At 34.2% G+C, this 20319-nt stretch overlaps 2 protein-coding genes across 5 annotated transcripts in view; one reads left to right on the forward strand and one right to left on the reverse strand.

Moving 5' to 3' along the window:
- Window positions 1-193: 193 nt before the first annotated feature.
- On the forward strand, window positions 194-2335 carry LOC112456866 (protein farnesyltransferase/geranylgeranyltransferase type-1 subunit alpha). Its single transcript, XM_025019645.1, has 5 exons — window positions 194-707; window positions 890-1244; window positions 1354-1554; window positions 1639-1816; window positions 1896-2335. The coding sequence occupies exons 1-5, from the start codon at window positions 554-556 to the stop codon at window positions 2013-2015; spliced, it is 1008 nt and encodes a 335-aa protein (XP_024875413.1). The 5' UTR covers window positions 194-553; the 3' UTR covers window positions 2016-2335.
- A 3361-nt stretch (window positions 2336-5696) lies between these two features.
- The window catches only part of LOC112456856 (calsenilin-like), a 93258-nt gene continuing 78635 nt past the window's right edge, over window positions 5697-20319 (reverse strand). For 2 of the 4 annotated variants that reach the window (XM_025019618.1, XM_025019619.1), the window contains 2 exons: window positions 17370-17582; window positions 5697-11702 (listed from right to left, as the gene is read on the reverse strand). In XM_025019618.1, coding sequence (XP_024875386.1) covers window positions 11592-11702; window positions 17370-17582 — 324 coding nt within the window. In that variant the 3' untranslated portion in view covers window positions 5697-11591. Of the gene's footprint in view, window positions 11703-14596; window positions 17093-17369; window positions 17583-20319 lie in introns of those variants that run through there. The other 2 variants (XM_025019616.1, XM_025019617.1) reach the window with 2 other exon arrangements.

Below are 20319 nucleotides of genomic sequence, written 5' to 3' on the forward strand. Positions count from 1 at the left end.
AAAAAAAAATGCAGTTCACTTATCTCTTGATATGTATGCATCTTTCTCATCGTATACATATGTATTTATGCATTGTCATCACTGAATTAATAAACCTGTTCTTTGCATTTGCGCTTCTTGTACTTTTTATTTTTTCTCTTTTTCTGTCCAACACTTAATTAGATATATCTATCTCACTTTTGAACATAGAAAGGTGCTACCTAACGTAATGCAGTGCCCCTATATTTAATGTTTGCCGGTGCAATAATTGTGCTTTAACGAGGGTTAAATATAAAAAAAAAGTTATAAAAGATTATATTTAGACAAGATGCACGACTCGAAAATGTCTATCTTCAAATATAAAGGCACGTAACATCGACTTTACCATTGTGATAAACTGGATGGATAAACGCAGCGAATAACAAGTAACGTGCCAACGTGTTTTGGAGGTTTGGTTCGGAGTTCGGAGCTGAACGGAGTGCGAAAGTGAATTAGGTTAGGATTCGTTAAAGATAACTTTCGCAATTCTGTTTCCACTCTACGATAACAGAAAATTATATTAAGGTAGAAAAACATGTCAGACACTTCTGACGATGAATTAAATTGTGGCGATCAAGAGAAAACATCGTGGATTTTATATAAAAATCGCGATGAGTGGAGTGACGTGACTCCTTTACCCCAGGATGACGGTCCCCATCCTGTGGTATCAATTGCATATTCCGAAAAGTGTGAGTATATGTAATTCTAAAAATTACATTATTTTTTTAGCTGTATTTTACAAAACATATCAAACGATATTTATGATAAAACATATTTTTTTCTATTATTGTATAAATTCGTCGTTCCATAAAGAGATTTTGCTTCAATAAATTATCATTATGTGTTTTATATATTTAATGTTACTTTTTAGTTAAGGATGCCTATGATTATTTCCGTGCCATTCTGAAGTCAGGTGAAAAGTCAGAACGTGCTCTAGCTTTAACCGAAGCCTGTATATGGCTTAATCCGGCCAATTATACCGTATGGCAGTACAGAAGAGAGATACTTAAAGCTCTAGAAAAAAACTTAATTGACGAATTAAAATATACCGATCGAATGATAAAATACAATTCTAAAAATTATCAGGTTTGGCATCACAGAAAAATCATTGTCGAATGGCTGCAAGATCCTAGCGAAGAATTAGCGTTCATCGAAACTGTTTTACGTAAAGACGCAAAGAATTATCATGCTTGGCAACATCGTCAGTGGTGCATACAAACTTTTAAGTAAGTATATCTTTATATGTGTATATAGAATACATATATAGCAATATTTTTTTATTGTGACTGAGAGACAATATGTAATTATGTCAAACATGTGTGATTATGGTTGCAGTTTATATGATAAGGAGTTGGAATATGTAGAACAATTGTTAAATGATGATGTCCGTAATAATTCTGCTTGGAACCAGCGCTATTTTGTAATAAGTAATACGACAAAGTTTGAGCAGGAAGTGATAGACAGGGAAGTTGATTTTGCGCTGGAGAAGATCGAGTTAGAAAAAGGAAATGAGAGTGCATGGAACTATTTAAGAGGGTATTTGTTCCTGATATATCAGAACTTTAACTAGAAGAAGAATGATATTTTAATTTGATTATTATCTATAAATCGTGCTTTTAGAATATTGTTACATAGCAAAGGCTTGGGTTATAATGAAAAAGTAAGACATAAGTGTGAAGAAATGTATAAGGAAGGATGTCGTACTAATCATTTATTGGCCTGTATAATTGATATCTGCCAAGAAAGTCCATCTGATGAAACCCCGTCCTCTTTGTTTCATATTAATTTTGCGTACGAGGTAAGTTTGTTTTTGTAATATTATGTATTTTCTAATGTTATATCATTTGTCATTCCTGATACATATACTTATTCTTTAGTTATGCAAGGATTTAGCGAAGAAATATGATACAATAAGATGGCGGTATTGGGATTACATAGCTAGCCAGCTAGCGATAAAATTGACTCTTCAGATAACTAAAGCAGACTCTTCGGATTAACAACCACAACAACCTTGTAGTATGAATTGTTCAAAAAATTTTAGATAACGTTTTACATATCAATCTATATGATTGATATATTTCGGCCTCTTTTGCCTACAAGTATCAAGTATATATATTGCATGACTGAAAAATTATTCAGTTTATACAATTTCTTTATGTTAAAACAAGAGACACACTTATGATTTAAAAATATATAACTCTTATAATACAATTTGTAAATTAAATTCTAGGATTATATTAAGCACAATGTGTAGAATCAAGCTATATATCTATTATGCCGATATTGTTAATTTAAATAAAATAATCTCTATCATTATCATGCATTTTTTTCATGACTTTTCTACATAATGATATATTTCGGATTTCTAGATTTCTGAATTTCTGGATTTTTAGAAATGCTAATTTCTTCACTACTCTTATAAGATTTTGCTAGTGGAGTTTACATATTAGAGCTTTCTTAGCATATATATTGTCATTTTTATTTGAGTAAAAGAGTAAGTAAGAAAGTAAAAAAACTTATTGAATATGTAAATAGATTAAATGCGCACGCTTGAGGCCTCAATACATAATAAATAATGACAAATAGAAAACAGCTGATGATAATATGCAAATATAATATATTGTTTCACTCACCAGCCGAAGTACTGCAGCCTGCTCCGCGCAAGTCCGTTGCAAATTCCACTTTAGAAAAAGCTCCATCAGCTGTATCTTTATCCAGCGAATGATAAATGTCACACACACATAACATAAATGTTAACTCATGCGCTTCACTTTCAAGTTTATTTCACTGTCAGATTCATTTTCAAAAATCGAATGTCACAAATATGTCACAAGTTTGCTACATCGTGTTACGTGAAACACGAAACACGAGATAAAATGTACTTTATTCCACAATGTGTCCGCGTACATAACCGATTACTATCATTTTATACCTGATAGCGGATTTTTCATTAGATGGGCTTTAGTATTTTTTTTAATCAAATTGTACTTAGAAATTTTTAAATGCCAAAATCTATCACTGACTATATCTAATATAACTGTATCATGATTGATGTTTTTTGGCACTATGTGCTTACATATTTTTCTGAGGTATATTTATTTTTCAATAATTAAAAATCATAATCTGAAATATGATGAAAGAAGTAACTGTAGCGACCGTAGCACTAGTTATAATGTTTCTAAAGTTGCATTAATTTTTATAATTCATAATAATTAATCTAGCAACTCTCTCTGTAAGCAGTGATCGCGGCCAATATAGAAAACAATCACGATCACTGCCAGTTATTATTTTATATTTTAATTTATAATCGTATATAAAAAATATAGAAAAGGTTTTCAATTAACTCATGCACATAAACATAATAATCATAATATTAATTATAACAATTTCACTATTCTAATTTGCAGAACAACAACGACATACATGAAGCAGTAATTGCGGCTAATACAGAAAATGATCACTATTACTGCTAATTATTACTTTATATTTTGATATATTATGAAAAAAATATAAAAAAGATTTTTAATTAACTCATGTGTACATAAATGTATATTAGTAATTATAAAATTAATTATATCGATTCATGCTTCTGATCTATTGGAATATCTACACGTACAAGTATGATCACGGCTAAGAAAATAATCGCGATTACTGCCACGTGCTACATATATACAATAAATACAACATGCTTCAATTAGTTCAAGTGTACAAATCCGTGCTACGGTCGCACGGAGTCTACTTGACGAAACTTTCGCATTAAGAATGCAACGTACCATGTCGGTAACCAAAGTTGCACGTTACCGACTGGTGCACGGCACCAGGCAGTGACGCTACAGCCACACGGAGTTCACTTGACGGAACTGTCGCAATTTCGCGTTACACGTTCGGCAATTTCGGCATACGAGGATCAAGGCTGCGGTCCACTTGACGCTACAAATGCTTTAAAGCGTTCTACGTCTCCTTTCTTTCATCGAAAGAAATTAAGGAGAAGAAGAACGCTTCGAAGCATTTGTATAGCGTCAAGTGGACCGCAGCCTTGATTCTCGTATGCCGAAATTGCCCAAGTGGCGGATTTTCCATGTAGCGCGGTGAACGTGCACGATATAATCACGAGAATACGGATATTGGAATCGCCACATCTAACGAAAAGAACGCCAGGCATTCTCGCGTTTCGGATTTATTCGAAGGAGCATAAGGATCACTTTCGCGCGACTACGTCATCGGAATCTGTACTCACTGTAACCGAAACGGTTCCGAATCACGGTATACAGACGTCGATCGTGATCGATGAAGCGGCGTTGATCGTGAGAGTCGGCGATAATCTATACGCACCGATGATAGCCCGCCACTGTAATCGGCATTCCCGACGAAAATTCGCGCTCACCGTGCACTTTCGATGGACGAAACCCGCGATTGATTTCGAGGAGTGCGATCGATCGCGCTCCGTACTCCGTACGCGTCGGGACGTCGGGACTGTGTAACGGCTAACGGCCGGTAGAGCGCGTCTGGCGTCGAGGCTTTTCGGCGGATTCAGTTATTTGAATTTGAAAGACGAATAATTTGAATTCGCGATAAGAATCAATCTTTTCACACACTTCTCAGCAAGTTACAATTATTAGTTATATATTTCATTCGGAATTTTCTTTTATGAAGGTTTGCACAAGCAGAGAGAAACCTGAGAGAGGGCATCGCGGCCTTTTTTGTGAGGGTGCCGTCCCATGCAGGACGGAATTTCGGAAAACGAAATCTCGAAATCATTCTGATTGGTTCTAACCCCATGGGGCACAGTACAAGCTTCATGGGACTAACCAATCAGAATGATTCCGAGATTCCGTTTTTCGAAATTCCGTCCTGCATGAGATGGCACCCTGAGATTGAGGATCAGTTTAATATATAAGAAATTACACAACCGACAACGTCTCGCGATCCGACTTTGAACATGTCACGTATTTACTTGCGTGAATGCGCGGGCGCCGCGGGCCGTTACGCCGCTGCGCGCCAAGCTGCCGCACAGTCGAGTCGGGCGAGGAGGTTCGTGAGTCGAGCCCCCGGATCTAGCCAATCACGTTCCACCGCTCCGCGCCGCCGGCGCGGCGGATCGATACGGTGACGTAGTAGGCAGTGTAAGCACCGCCACAGAATTTTCGAAATTGGTGCTACGTAGCCACGTTCATTTTCTGACACTAGGCGATAAGACGTACATCATTTTGGTCCCACGAAAAAAGCCGGGATAAAGCTTCTCTCTGACGTGAGTATCATGTAGCGTTCGACACGTGACTTTTTAAGGATTCTAACAATAAGATAATTCAATAATGATTTGCTTTACTGAACGCGGTTTATATAAATAATTGATCGTAACAAATATGGGTGGAATAACAAGTTTATGGACATACTGCGTGATATTATATCATACAACAGCGCAACATTTATATTTAATATATTAAAAAGGGATAGTCGTATTTATTTTTATTCTTATGTTATATCTCTATAGCCGCGTTGAAGAGCTACACAGAATTTACAAATTAATATTAATTCTCTTCTTTTTTTGCTATAACCTGTTTTTTGATAAGAGCGTATAAAAAATATTGATATATATTCAATAGCTAATTCCTTTCTATGACTGATATAATGGTAAGTACTGATAGTAAAACGAATGACAGCACGCATATATATACGTTGGTTATCTATTTATTTATAAAATACATGCTTCCAAGATATAGTACAATAAATTATCTGTAATAATTATGCGAGACAATGACTAAGTTTCGAGAAATGACTAAAAAAGACGCAAACGTAAAATTTTTAAAGGTCGACAGACAAAACATTTACGTACAATAAATCTTAAATTTCCAAATGAATCTTGTATGATAAATATGAACAGTTTGCGCGTCACGAATAAGCATCTTTTCGGGACAATACCGAAAAACGATCGAAGCGAAAATTGGTTTTTATTGCAGAAAAGCGACGGCAGTGACTGCATTACAAATTAAACATTTTATATTTTTTTTCCCTCGAAATCTGCATACAAAGAAGAGCTACGTTAAATCGAACCAGACACGTATCGACGATTGAAATCCGATGAAATAACGAGACGCAATCGTAATCGAAGATAAGAGACAAAATGCAAGTACTTAACATGTAGTTCGGGTTGAAAGGATATAACGTCGTACCCATCTATCCTAACATTTAACAATCAACATCCAAACGATTACTCCTTTACGCGCTCTTCCTCGAGTGGAAGCATACCATCTTTGTTAACAGAACACATATATATATTACATTGGCCATGTAGCTTTTTTTTTTACAACGAGACGTAGTACGGCGTCGTTGATTGTGACTCGCACAATTTCGATATCGCTACCAAGGAAGGTTTGCTTCCACCTGGGCATCGGCGAGCCGTTAAAGCTATGAGATACGTAGTTTTACCACAAGTATATACATATACTTGATTTACACTGAAAATATATGAATATCTCTTGCCTGTTGCTTTTTATAATCTGTTTTAAAATCCTTCATATTTTAACATCATATAATAATTTCTCTGTAACTTTGTTGTGTTCAATACACAATGCTTGAGAAACCGCGCGTGATACATTTTTGCAGCACATTACCATGACACATATATTTGTCGTAAGATAAGCGCTTATCGCGCAATAACTTTGAATAAACAAGGATGCGTTCAGAATCATCATGACAATTGTATATAACAGATACTAATCAATAATAATCTTATCTAATATTATTCTACTTTAAAATACTTAATTGGTTATTTCAGGAACTCAATAGATGATAAATTAAATATTGTAGATAATTTTTTTTGTGTCAACGTAATTCTCTTAAGAAAATTTTTTACTTTTCTTTCCAGCAACACAAAAGTCCGAAAAACATCTGTATAATCCGAATATAAATTTAATTAAAAATTCGATTTTATAATTTTATACGACAATGTGTAAATGTATCTCTGGTGCCTTATATATACATATATATATTTATATTTTATATACAATCATAACATTCGCGCGCTGTTTCTCATACTTCGCGTAACACAGTTAGGCGCTATTCTTTTAAGTTCTCGTTTATTTTCCCCGTTATGAATATATAATCTATGATTGGACCATCTGTCAGCTAGTGCGCGTACAACCCGACCATTATCTCTTTCATTTTCTATCTAATAATTCTTCTTAAATATAACTTTCTCGACTTCGCGAACAACGGATAGCTACCTTCTCGCTTTGGTACTTCCGCCGTTTGCGTTTTACGTCACTTTCACAGATCAATTTCAATGTTGTATTTTCTCTGTCCAGCAGCTATAATGTCTAAAATAGATACCACCGAAAATACCCTCGGTAAGGACTCAACTATCTACAGAGAGAAGAGATAGATTTTGATAGATATAGATTCTTGAATTCTATTCGAGTATAGCATTTTTCTACGTTAAGAGAGTCAAGATAGTAGTACTCGTGGGGCTTTATAGCCTTGTAGCTGAACTAGCTACATATAGATAGTATCCACGTGATAGAGTCGATCAAAGAGATGTTTTATTCTTTCATTTTTTCCGATTTTTTGCTCGTTGTAAGTCGCGTGACACAAATTTTAAGAGCAATGCAACCAAAAGACTGCCAATTACATACGTAATAATCGCGTTTAGTTATGCAGAACTTTTGAATTATGATAGATAGTTGCGAGAAATAGCTTGATTTTGTGCAAATGTCAATTTGCGTACACACATTGAATTTCGTTCATTTATCTTGTTTTTCGAATTTTTTTTTACATTAGATATATCAGAAACATGCAGCAGTACATGAAGAAGTACTTATAAATAATTTTTTAGCGATCAGAAACGTGCTGAGGTTTTTCTCAAATTTAATTTATTGGACGCAACTTGTAATTCGTCGTTTATGAAAGTTTATGTGATTAATATACGGTTAATGTCGGTAAATATTGATTTAATATCAGTTTTCAAAATATATTTCAATCTCTGTCAGAAACTAACAATAAGATGACGAAAGGGGTTTACGCGTTAATTCCTATTCTTAGTTATAAAACGACATATGAAGTAATTCATGTTATTATAAGAGAATGTAATGGAAGATATAATAAAAGTAACATTGCTTTTTTTATTAAAAAAACCGGAAACGCTATGTGCACACGTTTATCTTGAAATAAAGGAAAATAGCGTATTGTATATTTATGATTTATATAAACCATCTATGAGATAGTACAATAGCAATCTAGAATCTCAATTATAAAGCTAGAATAGAAATATCCATGATTTTTACATCAGAATTGTGTTAAGAACCAATAACAATTTTATGTTTTGTAAAATCAAATTAAGGAAAGCGCCGTTATATTAATTTTATGTTTTAATAACTAGATTGAGCATAAATAATTCTCGTTCCTACTTTTAAACAGTTGCCAATTATGTATTTAAAATATAATAGTTGGATTTCAGGCAGCCATTTCAAGTATATCCTGAGAAAAATGAGGAAATATTACCCTAATATTATATCTTCAATACAAACGATATTATTATTATTATATAGTTTTGTCTCTGATCGCATTATAATAAAATTTTTTATTGTCCAATAATATAAAACTATCGATATCACACTAAATAAAGCAGCACGATTATAGCTTATAGTTTAGCATAATAATTATGACGTTAAAAAAGAAGCTAATGCTGTTTTAAATTATTTAGCACTGTATTACTTTCTTCTGTTTGTGTAACATATAAAATATAACTAAAAATTGACAATTGTTGATTTAAGATAATACAAAGGATACATTATATCATTGTCAATCTCGTTTCCTCACTGTTCATGTAAAATAACTTGTATTAAAGCCAAAACTTAAATTAAAGCCAAACTTTCGCATATTACGTTGCTAAAACCGTGATCGAACTTACGTTACTTTATGAAATTTCCTGTAGATAACTCGATGTTTGCGAAAGAAGGTAACATGCAGTTTGGCAGCGTACAATAGAGATTGAATGATATAAGTTCAACAAGAAGTATAAAAGCTATAGAGAAGTATACCGAATTATATATGTTCTTAGAGGAAATATGAGCATAAATAAAAGGAAAGTATGCGCGGATGTGTAGTTGAGATAATATGAATTAAGCATATGGCGTGACATTACGTAATGAGAGCTTACATCCTGAATAAGTGCTATAACTCTGTCTTCTTGTTAAAAAATTACTATTTCGTGTGCTTTTCTTCTATATCTTGCGAAACTTAATAATATTCCAGGTATCGTCAGTCTAGTCTCGCTAACTCTTAAAAACCAATAACATTATTCTAAAACTAATGGCGTCGCATAAAAAAGCCCATAACATATTTAGATTTAGCTTATTTCCGATTAATCATCGTGGGGTAAGAGTACTCATTTCCTTCCTTTCTCACATCTAAAACTAGTATCCGATCGAATTCGAAAGTATCTAAACGACACAGTTACCCCGTTTCTGTCTTTTATACACTTATTTACGTAACTTCAAAGACATGCGGTAGTGATCGAGTGATATGAGACAACATTCGATGTTTATCTCAATTTATATATAAGTCTTATGCTCTATATATAGATAGGCGCTGCTAAAAATCGAAGAAATCTTTACGCCTGTAATTCTTGTCGTGCGCGATCTGTCTTTTTTTGTCGCTTCTGTCATTTCTTTACTGACTTTGTTATTCGTATCTTTCTACTATCTCTCCACGTTCGACATATTGATACACTGCGTGAATTGGAGTTGCATCAGTTTAGTTGTTAGAAGAAGTTAGTCGTCGCATCCCAATATTCTCTAAATCGAAGAAATATCCAAATAGCGATTCGCGATTCGCTATCTCGAGTATTTTACAAGAAACGCACATAATGAAAGGATACTTGAAACTCGTATAAATCTAAATAAATATAAGCCTCATTTCGCCGCTTCCCAATCTAAGGTCGATGATTTCGATCAGACTTGCTGGTCTCGATGCATCGGAGTTTTGTTTATTTTTACTCGTCTCCATTCCTCCTTATTTATTTATAGTTATCCAGAAGTAGGCAGTGATGGAAAATGATTAAATATACTTCGCTCAAGTAAATCCTCTTCGCTCATCGCGGAAGCCTTGGTCCAGTCTCCACGACTCGTGTTAGTTAATTATAATAAAATGTTTCGCATATATTCGGCAATGGATCATTCTAATGCCAGATCGATAGAGAGAGGCCTTTTTCCTCTGTCTTCGAATATTTCTTCCAGTTTTTGTCCCTTAACTAATCCGATTCACTTCTCTCTCTCTTTAGCAGCACACAGTCTTTACAATCTAGAATCTTACAACGATAATACGCTTACCTGTCACAAAAATAAATATTTTGATATCGCTTACCATCTACATGCTTACGCACTAGAAACAACAAATCCCGCTTGACATATCCAGCTGTACGACGGGATTCACGATAAACTTTGTATGTCTCAATCGTGAGTTGACGCTCATCCTCGCATTTAACTTTGTTTTTTATGTTACAGTTCTATATGCACGCGGAACTCGCACGCTGTTGTTAAAAATGTACGTAGAGCTACGAGTATATTCACGTGAATGTACAATACATTACAGTCGTCGGAGAATGAATACATGCTGTGTTTTTATCGTCTCAGCACATAGGTATATTCAAACATAAAGTACAACCTTCAACCACTTTTAATAATTGTGTCATTTATCTAAGGGGTGCGTTCAACGAACAATTAAAAAATTTTTATTGAAAAAGTTTGTAATTAAAAATTAAAATAAAATAGTGCGAGTAACGTCGTGCATATATAAGTTTTAAAAATACATTCTTAATTTTTCGCTTACAGTTTACAATAATACAATATCCATTCGATCCGATACAAAGATCCGCTTCTAATTCTCGTTTATTCGCTAACCACTTACACTAACGCTAAAGTTTTATGAAATCCACTTGCCGACACTTGACTATTAAGGGAGATTCATTACACACATTCTTTTCGTAGCAGATATCATGTTTGCTATTTGCATACGATATCATCATTTTCTAAGTAAGTTTCAAGCAAAATACCAAAAAATTATTTTATCGTCCTAACATGCTCGTTACTTGCTTCCAATCTGCTGTCGCATATATTTTCTCACTTGCAGATTCCGACATCTAATCCTATAAATATCCTATCTCAGGGGTGAGGGAGGCAGCACATTAATTCAATCAAAATATTCGCTTAGTTGTCGTTCCTATCACAAAACAACCACTTTTGTAATTCTTTGGTACATCTAAGTCACAAAGCTCTGAAACACTCCATTTATTTATACTTTTCTCATACTCTTTTTCGTAATACTCTTTTCTTGCATATCTAGAAATTCCGCTGAGTAGATTTTGTTGAGCTAATACGCGCAAAGTGACGCAATGTCGTCTCTTGAAACAATCAATTCTGAAAAATCGCATATCAGTCGCTCCAGGACGACGGGACACATTTTGAGGAATTTCTTTCCTCATCTCTGGTCCAAGGAGTTAAGGTACAATATTGAGCGATTTATTTCCTAATCGAGTGATCCCTTCAAGTCCATGGTATGTATCGCGGACGCGGTGAGTGTCAGAAAGCAGTGTCTAGAGCAGCCATGCTGGTTGAGATATCCGGATCTGCTCGACATGCCTCCAAAAACTCGGATAGCGTCACTACGCCGTCTCTGTTGCCATCCATTTTCTGAAATAAAATTAATTAATGAAATTAAATGATTCTATCAACTAGACATTAGAAATAGGCTTGTGTATCTAAATTAACAAAATAATTAAATAATATGTGTCATAATATAATAAAAACACTTCTGTTGTTTACATAAAGTAGCTTAAGTAAAATTAATATAAATTATAATATTAACGTTTTCAATATAACAAATTATAATGTTTTAATAAAAATTACAACATCATGCATAATTTGCATTGTATTGTCATTATAGTGTCAGCTACAAATTGGCTTAAAACTTAATGAACGTCGTAACGCAACTGTGATGAAACATTGTGTCAAAAAGTTAGTATTATGTAAAATGTTATAACGGTATTATGTGTAAACTTTCTATAGAAGGGTACGAAAATCCGCTTTATGAATCTCTCTTTGTTTGGCATCACAGTTGGTCACGGATATCCGGAGCCTCATATCTCGCAACTCTAACATGATTGACCGAACTATGAATGAACAGAATTACTATAAAGCTTAAACTCAGAAAAAAAAACATCACGTTGACCTAGATTGAAAAACCACCGCTGACGTATATCCTAAGACGATATACGACAACGAAAAAGCACGTAGACGTCCTCTCACACTTCCGCGTTTCTACGATGGTATGCCGATGTAAATGTATGCGTCACTTAAAGTAGAACTGATGTAAAACTGATCGACCACGGTCGCGCTAGAAGTCTGTTTCTACTGCGTCGTACGTTTCAACTATATGTTTCAATCTCGTTATTTTTGTGTAATGTGTAAAAGTAATTTATTACTTAAATATTATTTAATATTAATTCAATTCTATTCTTTCCACGTCAAAATTATTAAAAATTCATAGTTTATTAAAGAAAACTGTTACAGTTTATTCTTTCCCACGCACAATAAATCGTCGATAATTATAGCAATAAATACAGTGTGATTAACAATGGGGTCTTCGCATATTTATTCAAATATATTCAACTAGACGCGTAGGCATTATCGAGGTATTAATTATTTGCAATTCGTGGCAATCTATCGAGTTAATTTACGGAACAAATACCACCGAAAGTCGAAGCTGGCATTTCAAGTCGTGTTGCGTGCATGTACGATCATTTAGGTTGCACGATGGTAAATTGGCCATTGGCAGGTGCAATTGGCAAAATTATTACTGCTCTCGCACTGCGAAACAGAAAGCTCGTATGCGTGGGTGAAACCTGTTGTCGTGTATCGTCAGATAGGATTAATTGGTATCACGACTTATTACAAGCTAAATCGTACCCTTGTACCATATTATAATCAGCAGTAATCACCGGAAATATGGAGAACACCAGGATTGTACGGAACCGACGGTATAATAGGATCTTGTAATTCAATTTGGTATGTTAAAAAGATAAGCTTAAATTTTATCCTCAAGATCTTTCATTTTAAAAGACAATACTATTATCTCATGTCAAATAAGCTACTGCAAATCCACTGAATAATATTTAAGAAACAGTTCTTCTGACAATTTTTGACGATTATAATTTTTTTCAGATTTTACTAACAAATATAATATTTAATAGTAATTAAGCTTGTAAATTTTTATATTTTATATTTTTCTTTTATCTTCTGTGTCCTGATCTCTGTTTGTGAATGACGTAACATGGAAACGATTCAATCATAAAACCAAAAATTGGCAAGGTAGCCCATTTTTCTGTGATGAGAAGTGCTAGAGAGCACTGGCTGCGCAGTTTCCAGAAACAATGGGACGGATTTAATCGTTATCTGGAGCGAACGGTGCTCGAATAAAGCTCGTTTTTAATTAGTGCTATGAATAACGCAGGTATTTCTGCGACGCTCATTACCTCTGCTTTCCTCGTGATTAATTAGTGTCAGTTTAATCGAAACAAATGTTTTTACAAAAAAATTAAGGGTGGATTGACATTTAGTTATGCAAAGAGTAAGTGATAATATCCTTTCTAGAACATATATGTACGTATAGATACAATATAAATATACATATATAATTAGAAATTGATAAACATATTTATATGTAGGAATTTGGAAGAATTTTGGTAACGACTAAAATATTTTTCTAATTAATTGTAAAATTTATTGATAAAGAGTATTATATAATTTTATAATTTATTATTAGTACTATATAGTATAATTTTTTAAAGCCTTGACAATATAAAATATTTTAAACAAATGAAAAAATGCATAAGTATGCAGTCGATCCAGATCTCTTAAACGATTGTGTATAATTAAGCTTGCTACATTTAAAAAAGTTATCTAAGAAAAATATTGATGGAAAAACACACAAAACCGCGAAGGACGGGAACTATTCTTTCACCGCTTTTCTACGAGCGCATTGAAAATCTTCGTAAGCGTTCAAAGCCATTGTGCTGCGGTTAGAAGTTTATAAAGTGTCCACCGGTCCATTTTTCATTCGTGGCTTGTATTCATGGCTTGGGGTTAGCTTTAATAATGCTTTATCGTTATCTTGAAAGAATCTCGTAAAGCTAGAAGAACAAAAACTCAGACATACCGCATGTTTCACTTATTATAAAAGAAGTTTATTTGACTTCGAGAACACTTCATTAAAGCTTACTCATATAAAGAAATATTTGTGGCAAAGATTTCTACATTATAGCTGTTCACATAATTAACATCTCTATAATGCATTTAGGGAGAGAGAAAGAGAGAGTGTGTAGATGAAAAGATAATAATGTTTAAATAAAGTAGAACTTGAGAATTTGCCAGTGAATAATTAAAATTTAATCAGGTATGTTGATCGATCCAACTGGCCAAATTTTATTGCAATGCGTTACTTTGATCAATAAAATTTGGCCAGTTGGGTCGATCAGCATATCTGATTAATTTTTAAATAAAGTAGATCCATATGAATTATCCACAAATGATATATTTGCAATATGAGATTGCGTCACATTGATTGTTAATTAACTTTTAAAATCAATAAAATAATAAAATATGTTATGCAGGTACGGCTCTTCATTTTTTCATTCTCTTATTTATTTTCGAAACACGGATTGTAAATCCCTTGTGTAATTTCATTTATATACAAATCTCATTACTATTGGTTGAGTACTTCACTTTAACATCGCACATATAATGCCAAAATGAAACTTTTCCCATTTCGTACATTCTGCAGTTTCTTGTTTACGTGACGCAATTCCTTCTATTACGTCTCATCTTATTTATCATATTTATGTATTTTGATTTTATTTGTTACATTATATTTCTTTGTCGAATAAATCTTTCTTTTTCTCTTTGGCGAAACAAACTTCAAAGTATCCGTATCGCTATTATACCGTGAGATAGAAAGATGCTTGAAAAATCGTTTGACTGTTGAAGAAGTCTTGTCTTGCGCCACATTCTTCAAGTTTTTAGCGAAAGTCCTGGGTCGATTTATCTATGTACACAAACGTTAATGTCCGGAAAAGGAAACCTAGAATGTCTGCAACGTACATCTAAGTTGCACGGTATTCCGTTTCTTCGTCTACAAAACGAACATTGTTACAAGCTGACTGCATATTCGAAAAATGGTATATACGTCATACGTCATATATGTATATTGGTGAAATTTATTCAATCCGTACGTACATATTAACGAAGTTCACTTATATTTGCGCATTTATAATCGATTTCGATTATCACACGCGAGAGAATGTAATATAACAATTTTACCGTCGATATTCCCTGCACGCGTCGCAGAATGATGTGGCAATATGGCATTGCAAAAGGATCATTCATGTACCAGATGTTATTGATATTATGACAATAAAGTTTAACCGCAAGTAACATCTGTTCACAGAAATTTAGTAGTAGGTAGTTCAATGGCAGTTTCCAGTTTCACGGACGTTTCGGTTTACGGTGAATTGTAGAATTGATTCCAAACTGACTAATAAATTACATCATGCGAATCAAAGGGTCTAACTACAGAATATTGGCAGGTATCCAGAAATAACATTTAATTGGATAGTGAACAGCGACCAATAGTTTCTATTACTATTATCGAATTGTTTCTGGCAGTTGAGCAACGACAAATATATATATCGATATTTAACAGAGATGTAACATAAGCAAATCTATCTTTTGATTTTCGAAAAATATCACAGTCTTCACATATTGAAACACATTAATCTATGAATAAGAATTTTGTGTGTTCTCTGCGTATATTATCATTTACACAGATTATATAAATTACAATACTTTTTTAAATATTTTTATTTAATCTGCTAATAGCGTTCAAAGAAGGAGATTAATTTTTCTATCTCCTTTTTGGAAGCTTGCCACGAAAGTGATTAAAACCTCCGAGTGTCATGTTTATTGCATAACGTGTGTCATAGCGCGGGAGCTGCAAGTTAGATTGAGAAGGTAGCGTGGTTCCTTGAGAAAAGCCCCTGGGGCCTTTGAGGAACTGAGACCACAAGCAATTAAAATTTAAACTATCCGCGTATATATGTAAACGCAAGGTGCGCGTATATACTGTGGTTTCGAGTTGGAGCTTCATGTTGTAGTACTAATCCTATCTCTCTTATGTTGTCGCGGCTGCCGCATACGCGACCACGAGTGTGCATATACGCGTATCGGTGTGCATGCCTCAAAAGCAGCAACGTTAAACAAGGCGTTTACCCTTTCTGGTCGCGTCGTCTTTACCGTCGAATTTGCGTTTCCTTTCAACGACAACGGGAGCGTAGGAAGCACATCAATAGGTCTAACCCAGCTATACAGAATCGAAGATGAGGATCTAGGGTCGTGACGTGCCAGCCGATAATAGTTACGAAACAAGCTTCCGCTCAGAAACTTCGTGTCTTCTAATAATATTATAGAATTGAATACTGTTTATGTAAAAGAGCATTTGTTGACTAAGATCACAGCGTCCGAGCGAAATAAGATTAGCAACACTTATTATCATTTTATTTCTTTAAAGTTTTATTTCTACGTCTAACACGTTTTTCAATATTTAATTTCTTTGCAATAGATAAAAAATAGAAGTTCTATATATGTTCTTTGAACTTTTTATATTAGTGGCATTTATCATGTATTTTACAGCACAATTGTTTTACGAAGGCGCGGATGCCTGTTTTGCACGGTTCGATTGTCAACACAATCCTGTGCATCGTATCCTAAAAACGTTAACTCTTTGAACTTCATTTGTCATAGGATTGATGAAGCGTATAGTTTGTATCAGACAGAAGACACGTCATCCGCGCAAATTGTCTCTGTAAAACAGATTGCTCCTTTTTTCGCCTGTAGCGGCGGAGATAGGTGAAGAGACCGAGTGCACTGCGGGCATTGTCATCCGCAGCTAACAATGTGACAGCTTCTAAAAAGAAAAGGCTCGTTCCTGTCTCACGGATACACTCTCCGCAGAAGCTCGTTTTCTTCCGCTGAAGTGAACAGATTATCGACAGTCATTGCACGTTTGAAACAGATACGAGATTCATTAATTTAAAACGCTCGCCCGAAGCTCCAAATCAATCGATATTTTTAATTCAATCGTGTCTTTTTTAATAAACTATAAATTAACTATAAGTTTATTAGATTTCTGAACCCAAATAGTTTTGGAAACATTTGTGCCTTTGTAATATGAGTGTCGAAAATTTTATAGTTTTTTTTTACGACTGTTTTGAAGATCTGTTTTCGGAGAAAATTTCATTATTCTACCTGAAACATACGATCCACTTTGAGACGTACACCCTCATGGTCCAAGTTGGGATCAGAAAATTTTCCCATCAGCTCATATACGGCAGTCACAATGTCCGTCATCTCCTCCCTCGTGATACAGCCGTCGCCGTTGATATCATAAAGCGAGAACGTCCAACGAAGTTTTTCATCTATCGAGCCACGAGATAGTACACTCAAGCCCGTAACAAAATCCTGAAACATAAAAACCAACATTGTCCGTAGCAGCAGCATATCGTCATAAGACATTTGGAGATACATATATGCTTATATTTTGTAAGGCATGTATCTGTATATATATAATCCCTAAGCAGTATTATGTAAAAGCAATGTACCCATCTCTCATACATGACATGTACTTCGTTCATTTTTTGTTCTCTTCTCTTACTCTATTCGATATTCGTTCAGAATATATAAAGAATTATAATTTCACGCAAGGATAACGAAAGTTGCATTTGATTGTGATAATAATTGGATGAGTAACGCTAATACAGAATGGGGTGGTAAACTTTAATGCCTGTTGGTTGAATAACGGCGCGGTGCCGAACTTAGAATGAAACATACAAATGCGAGCACATACCGCACGAGATTTGTGGTCGCGTCGGTTATGCAACTTGCAACACCTGCTACTAAGTTATATGAAATCGAAAGATGCGACTGTTCCACGTATTTATAATAAAGCGTTATAATTTTTTCAAATGTACTCCATGCTTTTTTGCTTTTAGAGCTGAAGTATCCGATAGACATTTAAATAAATATCAATAAAAGAAATTATGGATTTTATCAGAAGTTTATTAAAGCATGCAGAAGTTTTAGAAATCAGATGAATAAATAAGTTTATATATATCTTAATCTAAGTGCATTCTTGCATTTACATCAATGTCGCGGCAACGCGTCCATGCAAATTTCGTCATGCAAAAAGAGCGCGGCAATAAGAAAGATTGGACAACCGCGCTATTTCAGAGAAATAGGTCGCTCGCACAAAAGCAATTTAGACACAGAAGGATGTTAAATTTAATCGTGCAGTAATCGAGCAAATAATGGCGACAATGTGTAACGTGTTGCCTCGTAAGGGATAAACTATGCTATCAGTCAGCTAAGTTGCGACGCAGAAATCCCGCTTCGTATTAATATATACGCGTAGAAGCGTGAAACTGCGAGAAGTTCACGAGATATGTATACGTTGTGCGAGATATAGACACACACATCAAACGCGTAAGTAATAAAGCCATGAGTAATAGAACTGGCGGCGCTACGTCCATTTCTTGGTACAATTATTATGGAAATTCGTCTGGAATTTGAAATGTAAGGTGGTGACTATAAGATAGAACAGAATTGCGGCCTAGTTCTATTGTGCTACTTGTATTATTAACTCAAGACACATTTGTCACGGAGTGAGAAATACATCAGCGCCAGCGTATTGTCACATTTGTGTACCTTTGGGCGTAGCCTTTGATAGCACGGTAAGACGTAATAACGAACCTAATGATTGCGTTTTCTTCTATGATAGACCCTACGATTAATTAAAACTCGCATGACGGATTTTAATTATCTGCTAAAAGCAGAACGAGTGAAAAAACAGTAGAACCGGGGAATTAAAATTGAAATTGAATTGAATATCTGCGCTCCTTTGTCTTACCCATAGAGATATAAGAATATAGTGCGCAAGCAAGCTGAAAAAGTAATATAGAAATAGAAAGAGAAAGCAGTCTTTTCGCGATAGGAATTCAGTATGGGCCTTTTCTGTCTTTGTCTGACAGAAGGGGCCCATACTGCAGCGTTCATTTTCTATTTCTATATCGCAGCCTCTCGTAAGAGGCGTGCTAGCATATGACTCGCGCACTCTAGTCTTATATTTCTATGGTCTTACTACATTTAAGTACCTTCCTTTGAATATAAAATTTTAATTAGTCTTGCAATAAAGTTTACAATTATGCGGATCCTACTCTCAGGGCTGTTTCGAACGAGCAATTTATGGCGGAAACTACTTTGCTAATTACATTTGGTAGGCTTTGATTCTAATAAAATAAAACACAATGCCGATGAGTTAGCATATATTTGAACAAATCAAAAGATACTAGAGTTGGAAAATTTAATGTTTATTTTTTATACTATATAAGTTAAAATCTTAAACATATAAACATATAATAAGCAACGACATAATTATGGCAATAAATAAACTTCAATCACAAAAAGTGAGAAATATCGAGACAATAAAAAGTATGTTAATTATTAAAATAATTAATGTTGTCTTTAGATTGTGGCAAGTAAAACGGCATGTATTATCCTCGACTTTATCGGTTAACAGTACCTTTGGGATAAAAAAGTGTATTTGCTGAAGCTGTTAGCCTAGCAAATTGTATTAAGCGGTCACGAAGAATAAAGTAAAGTCAGGGAGATGAGAAGACAAAATAAAATTGAACGTTTAGTGATTAACGTTAACAAAGTTTAAAGTTGAGATTGGAATAAAAAATAAAAAATCAATATAAAGATTAAAACATCAAAAACACTATTCTTGTAGCTTATTATATAGTAACAATAACAATATGTATCACATAAAAAAATTTTGTCTCTAATAACATCTTTAAAGAATGTATCTCTATTTTTTTTTATAAGCTTGAATTGAACTTTGATATATAGGTTGCTGTCTTAGGATGAAACGAAAGAATGACGTAGCATATAGGGGGAGTAGGAAATCGCCAAATGTTGTATAAATTCTCCTAGAAGATCTAAACCCTAACATACATCATACTTGACATCGTTTAATCTTACTTATAGTCAAAATTCTTGGTTTCACGCCTCGTATTGTTTTACGTGTTTCCGCACGCACATTGTGATTTCAAACTTTTTACTTCTAAAAGAAATTTTATTGAGAAAAACTTTTTAATAGCTTATACTGCCGCATATTATTATATTCTACAATACTAATTTA

Source organism: Temnothorax curvispinosus, unplaced genomic scaffold (assembly GCF_003070985.1).
Source record: "Temnothorax curvispinosus isolate PA1 unplaced genomic scaffold, ASM307098v1 QBEX01007285.1, whole genome shotgun sequence".
Lineage (NCBI taxonomy): Eukaryota > Metazoa > Arthropoda > Insecta > Hymenoptera > Formicidae > Temnothorax > Temnothorax curvispinosus.